Source organism: Phacochoerus africanus, chromosome 12 (genome assembly GCF_016906955.1).
Source record: "Phacochoerus africanus isolate WHEZ1 chromosome 12, ROS_Pafr_v1, whole genome shotgun sequence".
Lineage (NCBI taxonomy): Eukaryota > Metazoa > Chordata > Mammalia > Artiodactyla > Suidae > Phacochoerus > Phacochoerus africanus.
This window is the reverse complement of record NC_062555.1, coordinates 3,094,999-3,109,189: the sequence shown is the minus strand read 5'-3', so window position 1 is coordinate 3,109,189 and position 14,191 is coordinate 3,094,999. Positions and strand designations below refer to the sequence as shown.

Below are 14,191 nucleotides of genomic sequence, written 5' to 3'. Positions count from 1 at the left end.
TTCTGAAATGACTGCTGTGATTTGTTCCCACCACCTGTAGATTATGCAAGAGATGCCATGTGGCACCTAGCTCCCTGCTGCCCTTAGTCCACACAAAAGGTGCCTGGCCACCCATAGCCCGTACAAGAGGCATTTGGTCGCCCATAGCCTGAGCAAGTGGCCTCTCGCAGTAGCCTGCGCCAGAGATGCCCCACCCTCTGAGAGTCAGTGCATGTGCAGGGAAAGAGATATCCTCCAGCAGCCTGCCCCTCCTCCTCTCGCCCTCCCCAGCAGTGGTGCCTTGCTTCTCCTGCAGGCTCAGACCTCCTCCACGGTTTCCTCAGCTGCGATGTACTGTTCCCTGGACGCTTCGGCTGTCTCCACGCAGCCAATCCTAGTCCTCTCCCTGGAGCTGACCTCCAGAGCCTGAGTCTCAGCACTCAGCCCCTGCCTGAGTGTCTCAGGATGTGGTGTCCAGGGCAGTGGTGCAGGTGATCTGTGCGGCTCTCATTCTGCTTGGCCCTCCTCAGTCCAGCCGCCATGCTTTTCTCTCTGACTTTGAGGTCCCTCCATGTCAGCTGACCTCCCTGTCAGCGAGGTAGCTTCCCAGGGTGTGGGTTTCTTTTCTCTTTCACAGCTCCCTTTCAGAATGTTAGTCCCATCTTGATTCCTTTTCTCTCTCTCCCTTTTTGTTCCTTTTGTTCTACTCAGTTATATGGAGGGTTTCTTGCCCTTTTTGGAGGTAAGTTCTGCCAGTATTCAGTAGATGTTCTGTGCAAATCGTCCTACGTGTATTTGTGGGTTTGTTGATGTATTTGTGGGAGATGGTGAGTGTGATGTCTTACTCCTCTGCCACCTTGATCCTTCTCCCTACATGAGCATTTTTTTTTTTTGGTCTTTTTGCCATTTCTTGGGCTGCTCCCGCAGCATATGGAGGTTCCCAGGCTAGGGGTCGAATCGGAGCTGCAGCCTCCGGCCTACACCAGAGCCACAGCAACATGGGATCTGAGCCGCGTCTGCAACCTACACCACAGCTCACGGCAACGCCGGATCGTTAACCCACTGAGCAAGGGCAGGGATCGAACCTGCAACCTCATGGTTCCTAGTTGGATTCGTTAACCACTGCACCACGACGGGAACTCCCCTACATGAGCATTTTTAAGCATCCTTATAAATATCACCAAATTGCTTTTAGTAAGATTGGCTTTTACACCTCTAATTTTGTTTAGTAATGTTTATATCATTTCATTTTCTATGAAGTCGAAGGCCATTTCCTTTACATTTTTGTCATTGAAATTTGTCAAAAATATCATTTACATTTAATTGTCATGTCTTTGATTTTTAGTAATTGTTATGTTATTGGCCAGTCTTAAGAAAATGATGTATTGTCGTCTGATGTTAATGCTTTTGTTGTTGCAAGAAGTTCTCTGTTCTCTTGTGTGGAAAATAATTTTGTAGTTAATTTTCCTTTGAGCTTTGCATAGAGATCTTCAAAAATAGAATTTTAATTTTAAAATATTCTAATTGTGTATACTCTTTTTACAATTTGCTTTATTCTCTGCGATTCTGAGATTTACTCACAGTTTTCAGAAAAAAGTAAGGATTCAACTTGATTCCATTTCACCTCCAGTGGGTTTCAGTTTGTCCATCACATTCATACAGAAGACTTGACCTCTCCAGGGCCCAGGTTACTGATATTCAAGAGAAAATACAGAGCACAGAATAGGGAGGAGAGCAGCCTGTATAGGAGTTTGATGAAGATTTCAGACACTTGGACATGTCCCCTCTTTGAATTTAGTACCGTATTTCCTTGGTAGAGTGAAAACACATTGCGAACAGATACTTTGTCTCTTTATTGTTTTTTTCTTCAGCTTAGAACAGGGCCCAGTGTTTTCTAAATCAATGAAAGACACTGTAGAATGCAGTGCAGCTGTTAAGAATACAACTACCTGGAAAGTTTTCTTACAAATCTATGTAGGTTTAACTTCTGATATACTTTGCATGTCTATTAGGACATACATTTGGATGGACCTGCATAGGTTTTTTTAAAAAGCCAAAAATAACCTAAACGTACTGCATAGTTATTTCAACAACCATTTTGTTTTTACATTTTGTAGATTGTAGAGAACCTCCTCCAAGAAAAGAAACAGAAATTGTATCAGGTTCCTGGACTGAACAAACATATCCAGAAGGCACTCAGGCTACATACAAATGCCGCCCTGGATACAGAACTCTTGGGAGTATTGTTATGGTGTGCAAGGATGGAAAATGGGTGTCTCTTCATCCGTCCAGGATATGTCGGAGTAAGTAGTTCCTACATTTGCGAAATCTATAAAAAATTTTAGTTGTGAAAATTCTGAGTGATATCGTAGCCATACTGGCTGAATAATATCACCATTGTCATTTAAATACAAAACAATACATACTCATTATTCTTAAAAAGGGGTCTAACCAAAAAAAAAAAAAAAGAAAAAAAAGATATAAAAGGGGTTTTAATCTTCCAAAGGTTAAAAAAAAACCATATAGCCCACCAAAACTGAATCTAGGAGAAGAGAAATAGATCATTTGATAAAAAATGATCACTAGAAGTGAAATAAAAAATGATCACTAGAAGTGAAATGGAATAAGTAATTTTAAAAAAACTCCCTACAAGCAAAGTCCAAGACCAGATGGCTTCACAAGCAAGTCCTACCAAACATACAAAGAATTTAAACTTTTCCAAAGGACTGAAGAGGAGAGAGTATTTCCAGGACATTCTATGAAGCCACCATCACCCTGATACCAAAACCAGACAAAGATACTGCTAAAAAAGAAAATTATAGGCCAATATCTTTGATGAATATAGATGCAAAAATTCTCAACAAAATTTTGGTGAGCCAAATCCAACAACTTAAAAAAAAGGTCATACACCATGACCAAGTGGAATTCATCCCAAGTTCACAAGGATGGCTCAACATACACAAATCATTCAATGTCATACACCACATTAAAACCACATTAACAAAGAAAAGTCAGAAATCACATGATCATCTCAGTAGATGCAGAAAAAGCATTTGACAAAATCCGACATCCATTCGTGATAAAAACTCTTCCCAAAGTGGGTATAGAGGGAACGTATCAACATAATAAAAGTCATTTATGATAAACCCACAGCCAATATAATACTCAACAGAGAAAATCTAAAAGGCTTCCTGATAAAATCTGGAAAAAGACAAGGATGCCCACTCTCACCACTTTTATTCAACATGGTATTGGAAGTCCTGGCCACAGCAATCAGAGAAAGAAAGGAAGGAAGGAAGAGAGAAAGAAAGGAGGAAGGAAGGAAGAAAATGTATCCAAACTGGAAGAGAGAAAGGGTAAAATTACCACTATATGCAGGTGACAGGATACTCTGTATAGAAAACCCTAAGGGCTCCACACAAAAACTCCTCAATTGCATCAGTAAATTCAGCAAAGCAGCAGGATACAAGATTAACGTTCAAAAATTAGTTACATTTTTGTATGTGAACAATGAAATATCACAAAAGGAATGTAAAAATTAGGATACCTTTTAAAATCACACCAAAAAAAAAAAAAAGGATAGGAATAAACCTAAGGAGGTGAAAGTCTTATAAAATGTATAAAGTGTATAAATTAAAGAGGATTCAAAAAGCACAACAGGTAACTTTGCCACTTTGACTTTTCCATATTTTTAATTTTGGCCTCTAATGTACTAGCATGGTATCCCTGCCTTGACCTCCTACGTAAATTGTTATCCCCGTGCTGCATGCTAACATTACATTCTTTTTCTCATTTTAGAAAAGCCCTGTGGACATCCTGGAGACACGTCCTTTGGTTCTTTCCATCTTGCAGTAGGAACTCAGTTTGAATACGGTGCCAAGGTTGTTTACACATGCGACGAGGGGTATGTAGTCAATATAAAGAGGTTTATAATTCAGATAACTTACAATGAAAAGAGTAAATAGAAACGGCACTCATTTATGTGTTTAATGTTACTATACTTTTCATCAACACTTTTATAAGTAACATACATGTAACCTGAAAAGTTAAACTATCATGAAAATAATGTTATCTGGATACCCTTATCGTCTCAACATGGACAAATTTAAATGAATTATAATCACTCTGGTAGCATGTCCTTATAGAAGAGTGGGAAAGCATATGCATCGCAGTAAGAATGCACTGCAGCAAGTCCCCGCTGCATTCTTTTATGTCCACACGGTCACAGAGTCCACTGTGTCGGGGACAGTGGAAAGGGAAACAAAATTGGAGTACGTGCTATCCAATAAAATATTTGATACTATTTTATAAAATTCAGGGCAAATAAGACTTATACACTGAAATAATAACCATATAGGTTCTTCCAGGTTCCATGATGTACACAATGTTCACATCCCAGGGACCAGAAATGACTTTGTACTTGATTAGGTTCTCTGCCTGCCTGGGGCTGCGGAAACACACGCCCTTTTCTCCAAACACGTGGACGCTTTCTCTCTGGCTCCCTCCTTGGCGATGGGCCCCAGTATTACTGCCCTTTTCACGTCGGACCTCACCAAGGGCCCTTCTGCCTGAGGTCCTTGGAGTAAGCAGGACCAGAGGAGTTAGGTTCAGAAGCTGTGTTCTTTAAGGAAGGAAGGGAGAGGGCAAGCTTGCACTCCAAAGCCCGAGTTCTCCCAGACGGGCTGCCAGGGAGCGCGCGGCTCATAGGATCTCCATGTCCGCTGAGGAAGTGCTGGCTGGGGAGGTCGAGGCAGCAGTGGCGAGGGGTGGGGCAGGCTCTCGGGGGCGGAGTTCTCGCAGGACCTGCCCAGCGGCCGCTCTCGGGCTCCAGGGGCTCTGGCCGGGCTGCTGTGTTGGATGGAGGGCCCGCAGCGTCTCAGGGGTCCGCAGTATGTTTTACCACCCGGAACAACAGTCTGAAGGGCCAGATGTGAGGCCTCTGCAGCAGCTTCCCTGGTAAGCCAGTGATCCTACACTAGACAAAAAGAAGGTAGACTTTATTCCCCAGCTTCCTTTTTTTTTTTTTTCCCCCTCTCTTCTTTTTAGGGCTGTACCTGAGGCATATGGAAGTTCCCAGGCTAGGGGTCAAATCCAAGCTGCAGCTGCTGGCCTTCGCCACAGCCGGGCAATGGCAATGCCAGATCTGAGCCACTTCTGTGCCCTACACCGCAGCTTTGCTGCAACAGTCTGATCCTTTAGTCCACTGAGTGAGGCCAGGGCTCGAACCCACATGCTCATGGATACTGGATGGGTTCCTAATCTGCTGAGCCACGACGGGAACTCCCTCCAGCTTCCATTTTTATTCCCCAGGAATTGTGAATGGGCTTTGCCAGTGACATAGGCGGTTTTGTGTAGAATTTGCAGAACTCTGGAGAGAGATCTGGACTAATGGATGGGTTCCTGGTATAGGTGAAAAATCTTTCTCCATTAAAAGATGGGACCAACAGAGGGACCAGAGAAGAGCCTTTAATAACCAATTATTCTGTTCCTTCGTGTGACAGACCCAAGAGTAGAAGTTTGACTTCAAGTACTGTGTACCCTCCTTAATTTATTGAAAAGTTTTCTTCACTTAGAGAATTAGGAACAAGTCAGTCACAATCAAAGAAAGACAAAGTGGTTTTTGAGGGAGCAATTTGTCTATTTCACATGTGATTTGCAGAACTCTTATTGCAGGGGAAGGGAGTGTTTGTCGGTGTGAAAATCTTTAGAAGTTCATAAAAGGCCCCTTTTCAAAATTCTCTCTCTTGTGGTTATCTTCCGTTATTTATTTTTGAGAAAAAGTTTTGTTGTTGTTGTTGTTGCTTCCAACTGTCTGAGGTAACAAATATCGAGAGGGATGCTTTGCTTTCAGTTGAAGCCTCCAGCAGTGTCTGCCTACTGTGCACCTGCCCCAAGGAACTCACACTTTTGCCTTAAAGAACCAGGCTTGATGGGTTACAAACTATCATTCGACACTGACTGGCTTCTTTAAGCAGACTTGCCTGAGTGAACAGACCCTGAAAAGCATCTCAGAGATGGAGATGAGATAGAGACAAGTGCTGAAAATGAAACGAGCTAAGAAATTGTTGCTAGCACTATCTCTGATTGTGTGAAAAGCCCGAGGTGTTGGGAAAATATCACAGTCCTGGCGGTTAGGGTATGGACGGGGGAGAACTGCATGCGGTGGCTGCTGTCCTGTTGGCTACGACCATGTGTTTAGCTTCTGTTTTGTGCAATGGTTCATGGACCGTGTTACAGTGTTAAGTGTAATAACACATTTAACGAAAAATAAAAGTGCACCGTGCTTGAAACAGTAGTGAGTTTGTGTCATGAGCCCGGAATTGATCCTTCCAAGTCCATGTACCTGAGGGCTTGAGGACCTTTCCTAAGAAAGGAAAGAGGGCCATGTGTGCTGTTATTTTTCCCTGAAATGGAGTTTCTGGTCGTTCAGAATGGTATGAGACTTAAAACTGCCTGTAAATACACATTCGTGCACAACTCTGTGATTTTTGACTTTCAGGTATCAGATGCTGGGTGAGATTAATTTTCGTGAATGTGATACAAACGGATGGACCAATAATATCCCCTTATGTGAAGGTAGATGTAACACTGCTTTACAAGTATATTAAAACATATGCTTAAAATATCAGGATTTTTCAAAATGTCTTACATTAAAATGTTCTTAAAGTCTACAATAACTGTTTCCTACTCAAATTATTTTTATAGATTCTGATGGAGTACAGAGTGGATATCTAAATTTTTTCCTACTTATGTTATTATGTGTTTCAATTACCAAATATAGGTTTTACTTTTCTCCCAAATATTTGAGAACCACTAGTTATTGTTTTTTGTTCATTCGTTTTATTTTTCTTTCTTTGTCTTTTCTTTCTTTTTTTTGGGGGGGGGGCGTGGTGCAATGTGGAATCTCAGTTCCCAGTCCAGGGATTGAACTTGGGCCACGGTGGTAAAAGTGCTGAGTCTCAACCATTAGACCACCAGGAAACTCCCTCAGTTACCATGTATGACTTCAGTCTCACCTGATCTAATATTCAAAGCATTGAAAATTAGAAAAATCTAAGATGTTTTTTTCTTTTGGATTCTAACCAGTGGAAACAACACAAGTATCACATCAAAATGAAGACGAGAATTTCAGCGTTATGAATGAAGAGGCACTCACCCAAATTACCATCCCAGTGCAGGGATCTCTAATAGCTGAAGTGAAGAACAGGATTTAGACACCTCCCCCCTCTTTCCTGACAAGGGGAATTTTCCTGTGGTCTTAGTAGTTCTGAAAAGGAGAAGGAGTTAAAGGGAGCTCTGCCCTTCCTATGGATCCATAACGCAAACAGTGAGAATGAGAAAATGCATATCCCATTTTCCAAATTTTGAACTAGTTAATCCAGTCTCTAGTCATCAGGAAAATGAAAGCGATCAATCAGAAATATTTTTCTTCAGTTCCATGGTGAGGAGTAAGCAAAGAGGGAGAAGAAGAGAGGGAAAGGCAGAAAGGGAGGCAGGGAGAGAGGGAGTGAAGAGGGAGAGAAGGAAGAAGAGAAGAAGAGGAAATGTGATCACTCAAAAGTCCTGTTGTCTGCAAGAGAGAGTTGGAAGATCCTCCATCCATGAAGATGAGAGAAAGGAGATAAATGTTCTAAGTAATGTTCACACTGGAGTCACCTGGGACATTTCTTAAAAACTGAAATTTTGGGGAGTTCCAGTCCTGGCTCAGTGGTAAGGAACCCGACTAGTATCCATGAGGACATGGGTTTCATCCCTGACCTCAATCACTGAGTTAAGGATCCAGCATTGCCATGAGCTGTGGTTTAGGTCCCAGATGCTGCTCAGATCTCAGGTTGCTGTGGCTTTGGCTGTGGTGTAGGCTGGCAGGTGCAGCTCCGATAGACCCCTAGCCTGGGGACTTCCATATGCCATGACTGCGGCTCTAAAACTACAAACAACAAAAAACCCTGAAATTTTTGCTTACTAAAGACCTACTGTGTCAGTATCCCTGGGGTGATAGGCAGGGCGATAGCCATGGAATTTGCCTTTTAACAAGCATCCTGGGTCATTGTATTGTAAAATAAATACTGAATATCATAAGCTGAGGGGTACTGGAAAACAGTCCCTGGCCTCGCTCACGGGGTTGGGCAGCCAGCGTTGCCAAGAGCTGTGGTGTAGGTTGCAGACGTGGCTCAGACTCTACATTGTTGTGGCTGTGGTGTAGGCCAGCAGCTACAGCTCCAATTTGACCCCAGCCCAGGAACCTCCATGTGCCCCAGGTGTGGCCCTAAAAAGAAAATAAGTGTATAAATAAATAACTTCCTCCACTCTTGCTATCGATTTTATATTTACGCCATATTTCTATATACTCATTTTTCATGATGAAGTTTTCCGATTCTATTAGAAAAAGCTATATTTATTTTTTCAGTTGTTAAGTGTTTACCGGTGACAGAACCAGAGAATGGGAGGATTGTCAGTGGTGCCCTGGAACCAGATCAAGAATACACTTACGGACAGGTGGTGCAGTTCCAGTGTAATGCAGGCTACAGTCTTGATGGACCTAAACAAATACACTGCTCAGCAGGTGGTGTTTGGAGTGGAGACAAGCCGAAATGCGTCGGTGAGATATACTACCTGTTCGTGTGAATATCTGAATGAGTTTAATTTTTCTCGTGAGAATAGGCCTTTCAAAACATTGTGAATCCTACAGAATCTGAAAACCACTAGAAATCACTAGCACTTTTTCAGCTTACTATTTCCCAGTAAATGATCCAAATTCCTGACATATGTCTTCTCATTTTACCTTCAAAATGACTGGATGATTTACGTACTGTTTTCACCTCTGTTTTATAAATGAGGAAATTGTGGGGCAAAGGAATTAAATCAAATGTCCAAAATTATCATGGCGTATGTGCTAGTTAAGATTTAAACACAGGTTATCTGACACCACAGTTCATGCTCTTCATGTCGTTTGATTGTCCTTGACTCTTATGACTAAAATAAGATACTAAGCATTTCTGCTGCGAGTTTTAATGTTGGCCTCCAAAATAGGTCTTTTTTTTAATATGGGAAACAAAAGATTCATAATTTATTCCTACCGATGTGTCATGATGAGTTCTGGCTTTAAACAGCATTTTTATGAAGTGGCCCTGTTTTATACTTACCCTGTGAGTTTACTATAAATATTGCTGAACTGAAGCCAATATAATAAATAAATCTTTGTCTTTAAGACAAAGTTCCCTAGTAAGCTGTCAGTCGGCATTTCTTTAGTTGTCATTCTGCTGACCTCTGTCTCATGACCAATATGATGATTTTGGCTTTTATAATATTACAAAATATATTATGGTCACTGTATTTGAAAATGCCATACTTCATTTTACCAATACTTGTTTGGCAGAAATTTCTGCCCTATGCCTTTTTTAACATGATCTAAAATTCCCCAGTTTGTGATACTTTCCTAGTCTAGTCTGTCCCACCATGAGAGGCAAAGAGAAGCGTCCCACTTCCTAAGAAGTCTGTCTTACAAAACAAGCTCTTTGAGTCAGTAAGACAGATACATTTATATTCAGTGCAAATTACTGCACGCTCTAGAGGGTCATGGATGGAGTTTTCTTCTTGCAACTACATTTCTGTAATTAGTGAAACCTTTCTGGAGTGACTTGTGTGGGAGATAAGACTTTTTTTTCCTCTCTGGAGCCACAGGTGCGTCACATGGAAGTTCCCAGGCTAGAAGTCAAATTGGAGCTGCAGCTGCCATCCTACATCACAGCCGCAGCAGCACCAATCCGAGCTGCATCTGTGACCTACACTGCTGCTCATGGCAACACCAGATCCTTAACCCACTGAGCAGGGCCAGTGATCGAACCCAAATCCTCGTGGATACTAGTCCGGTTCATTTCCGCTGAGCCACAACAGGAACTCCAATGCGGGAGATAAGTCTTGAAGAATAAAATCCTTTTAGATGAAGTTGATGAGAGGAAAAGCAAACCAAGTCAGAGGAAGGAAATGGAGAGGAAGGGGCAGTTGCATTGAAGCTTCGTGGAGCGTGAAGGTCCCCTGTTCCCGTGGTTCTCAGGGGCCTTCGTGGAGGTGCAGGCAGGGAGTAAGTCAGGGATGGAGTACAAGTAAGTAGTCCAAGGTTTGGAGGGGCTACCGACACCATGCTGAAGAATTAGACTTTTATACGAACTGAACTGGGAATCAGTGAAGCATTTTAAGTGGAGCAAGAAAGTGACAAGAAAAAAGATTATTAAAGTGCAGGAAAAAAAAGATTGGGATGAAGGGAGGACAGGATCTGGGAAATTAGTTACTATTTCTATAATCCCAGGGAATAGTGTTTGAGAGAAATAATATCAAAGATCATGGCCAGCTTTTTTTTTGGAGGGGGGACAAAAAACTTGGATGGAGGGGGAAACCACACAAGGTGGTCAGTTGCTTTCCGGAGATGTAATGGCAATGAGTTAATTTCTTTGAAAAAAGTGTTTTGCCAATAATTATTCTATCATCAGTACCTTAAAATGTGTAATTTTTACAGGTCCCTCAGGGATAATGCTTATCCCAATAAGCCAATTTGTGTACTCAGTTTTATATATACAGTTGATGAATGTCACTGGCGACTCTATTTCAAATGGATTAAGTCAGCCCCAAACCAAATAAATCAGCAAAGTAATTGATATCAGAATTTTAACTTCCTTCAAAACTGAATGTTAAGAACAACAGATCAATTATTCATCAAGCATTCAAGTCAAAACGAGACTTCTGGAGTTCCCGTCGTGGCTCAGTGGAAACAAATATGACTAGCATCCATGAGGACACAGGTTTGATTCCTGGCCTTGCTCGGTGGGTTAAGGATCCAGCATTGCCATGAGCAGTGGTGCACGTTGCAGATGTGGCTCAGATCCCGAGTTGCTGTGGCTGTGGTGTAGGCCAGCAGCTACATCTCCAATTTGATCCCTAGCCTGGGGACCTCCATATGCGGCCCTAAAAAGACAAACAAAAACAAAAACAAAAAACCAGAACTTTTGTTGCCTGATTTTCCTAATGAAAACAAAATTTGTGTCTTTATATAACTATGTCTGGGACACAGTCCTCTATAACCAGCATTTTGGGATTTTATCCCTTTTATTTAGGAATCTCCTGCACACCACCAAACATTTTAAATGGGTACCCCATAATTTCAAAGGAAATTTTTAAGGCAAATGAGCGAGTTCAGTATAAATGTTCAGCGGGTTTTGAATACAGTGAGAGAGGAGAAACCATTTGCACGGCATCTGGATGGGCCCCAGTTCCTTCATGTGTAGGTAAGGTTATCTTTGTTTTCTTTATCTTTTACTGTATGTTTTACCAGTTATTTTAATTCACATACTCCTTATAGTTAAGTGGTTTGTTTTTCTGGGTGCAGTATTAATGTGTATAAGAACTAATTGTTACAAAGGCAGTATGTCTTAAAACTTTGTGTGTGCAAGGCCTTTTGGGGATCCACTGCTATGACTCTCTAACTCTGAAGGTCGTCCCAAGGAGGACCCGAAAAGTTCGATAGTTCATTAAAGCATTGTTCTGTGGCCAAAAAGCAAATTTAGAGTAGCCTCGGGATGGGTAATAGACTTCCTAATTCTTAGGGGTACATACTTCTCAAACAGTTAAATTGCTCTCAATAAGCTGATCATTTAGCTTTAAAAAGTAAATTATATTAATACCAGTTGAGGTAACCTTCCATTGATAATGGAATTAAGTGGGAGAGAGTGGAGATTCTTTAACCACAGGCTTCATGTGAATCAACAGTGACGATGGTGTTGAAAACGACTCCTAACCCTTTTAGGCTTCATAAGGGAAGGATGTGATACAGTGCTTGCTGCCCACCAGAAATTGTGTCTACTTTGTGTTCCACTTAGCCTGTCTCATTTAGAAAGGGATAGTTGCAACTATCATGGCCTAAAAGAGAGAATGTAGATCGTTGAGGAATTAAAGAAATCATAAGAGCAAGAAGACACGTCTGTGTTATTTGCAAACATTTATGAAAAGGAATGAGTTAGCTTTTGATGGGAGGGTTGCTTCTCAGGGGGTGTTGACCTTTTAAGAGGGTATTGTACAGGTATCGCCATACTGGAGCTTTCACCTCTGAAGAGCCCTCTAAACTTGAAATCATGTGATTCATAATAATATGTGCAAACCTTGCTCTTCTACAAAAACTGGAGAGAGATTTTGAGTTGATTTTATTCTTTTTTTTTTTTTTGTCTTTTTGCTATTTCTTTGGGCTGCTCCCGCGGCATATGGAGGTTCCCAGGCTAGGGGTCGAATCGGAGCTGCAGCCACCGGCCTACGCCGGAGCCACAGCAACGTGGGATCCGAGCCGCGTCTGCAACCTACACCACAGCTCAGGGCCACGCCGGATCATTAACCCACTGAGCAAGGGCAGGGACCGAACCCACAACCTCATGGTTCCTAGTCGGATTCATTAACCACTGCGCCACGACAGGAACTTCTGATTTTATTCTTAAAAGAAATTTGGTTGAGCCCATGAGCAGCTCCTTGGAAAATACATCCTCCTGCACAACTGAATGACCTTCACTTTCCATCCTTGTGAAGAAACTGTTTAAAAAGAGATTGATGAACACAGCTCAATGGTAACAGTTACCGAACCCAAACTTGGGTCCTCCCACCTACACACGGTAAAGCCAATCTCCTGCCACCGGGTTGTGCAGAAGGAAAGTGCAACATTTATCGTAAGGAGCCCAAGCAAGGAGTTCCAGATATCTAGTTCTCAAAAAGTCCAAACTCTCCTATAGTTTTTAGCAAAGAATTTTTAAAGGCCAGGGGAGGGGAGGGAGTCCCAGGGCACATGGTCAGCTGGAGCTCAGTTCTCTGGTGGTTGATGGTGAAGCGACAGGGCAGTGCCACAGGGGTTTATATCCTCCTCCTCAGGCTCCAAGAGGCCTGGGGGCTACACGCTCATGGTCGTTAAGTAGTTAACATCTTCCATTTGGTGAGGGTTTCAGCATCTGTAAAACAGCTCAAGAAATATGCATCAGATTCTACGATCTAGGTCCTTCATAGAGGAGCTACGGCGAGGATATGGGGAGGGTCTGTTCCAGGAAAGTCCCACATCCTGCTGTTACACAATCACAAAAGATTTGTGTGAGGCCAGTGGTGAGGGGAGCCCCACTGCTTATCTTCATTGCATTTGTGGTCCTTCAGAAAAGAAAATGTGCACAAGTTCTCTGCATTAACCTTCCAGAGCACTCTTAAATATGAGGTAATTAATTTATCCATCCAATCATCAAAATATAGCTTATAAACCACTTTATATCAGGCCTTTCTCCTGTGTTGAGGACAGATAATTAGAATAATGTTTTAATGAATTTCAGGTTGCAATCAATTCAAAGAAAGCCTTTGGGAATTCAGTTATACTTGGAAACAGGTCTCAGGAAAGCGTGGCTTCTTCATAGAAGTCATCAAATTATTCCTTTTTCCTGGTCACTTAGCTACCTACTTAAAACTCTTGCTTAGAACATATTCATCGGAGCACTAAGAAGTGTCTCTTTTTCCCATATGTGTCACTACAACTTCTAAGCTTACTTCTCTTGAAACTTGACTCATTTATATACACACACATACACCCCCCAAAGATCCCATATTTATAAAGCATTTTTCTTTTTCATTTTTCGCAGTCACAAGATAACTTAAAAATTCCAGGCTGTGGAATTCCCATCATGGCACAGCAGAAACGAATCTGACTGGTATCTATGAGGAAGTGGGTTTGATCCCTGGCCTCATTCAGGGGGTGGGGGATTCGGAGTTGCTGTGAACTGTGGTGTAGGCCACAGATGCAGCTCAGATACCCCTTTGCTGTGGCTGTGGTGTAGGCCTGCAGCTGTTGCTCTGATTTGACCTGGGAATCTCCATTTGCCATGGGTATGGCCCTAAAAAAAAAAAATTCCAGGCTGGCTGCTTTAGGGCCCTGCCTTCTTTAGGGAGAGAGAGGCCAGGATTGGGATTGGTGCTCACTTTTACAAGATAATTTGCTGATGATCAATATAGGTAAGAGTGGGTCCCCTGAAATTAGGTAAGCATGTTCTCTCTCTTACAACATGCTTCATTGTACTGAAGTGCCTCTTACCTGAACTGCATATAGAGAGTTTCTCTTATTCAAAGAAACTCCATTCTCTTTACCTCAGCTAAGGACAGAAATAATTGTCATTATTTATGTACATTGGAAGGCTCTACCTGCTGATAA

At 42.0% G+C, this 14,191-nt stretch overlaps 1 protein-coding gene across 5 annotated transcripts in view; it reads left to right on the top strand.

The window, feature by feature from the left end:
- CFH (complement factor H) overlaps positions 1-14,191 on the top strand; it is an 81,436-nt gene that overhangs the window by 15,938 nt on the left and 51,307 nt on the right. For all 5 annotated transcript variants that reach the window (XM_047754610.1, XM_047754607.1, XM_047754606.1 and 2 more), the window contains exons 2-6: positions 2,097-2,282; positions 3,778-3,883; positions 6,479-6,555; positions 8,387-8,578; positions 11,088-11,258. In XM_047754610.1, the coding sequence (XP_047610566.1) occupies positions 2,097-2,282; positions 3,778-3,883; positions 6,479-6,555; positions 8,387-8,578; positions 11,088-11,258 (732 nt within the window). The remainder of the gene's footprint in view (positions 1-2,096; positions 2,283-3,777; positions 3,884-6,478; positions 6,556-8,386; positions 8,579-11,087; positions 11,259-14,191) is intronic.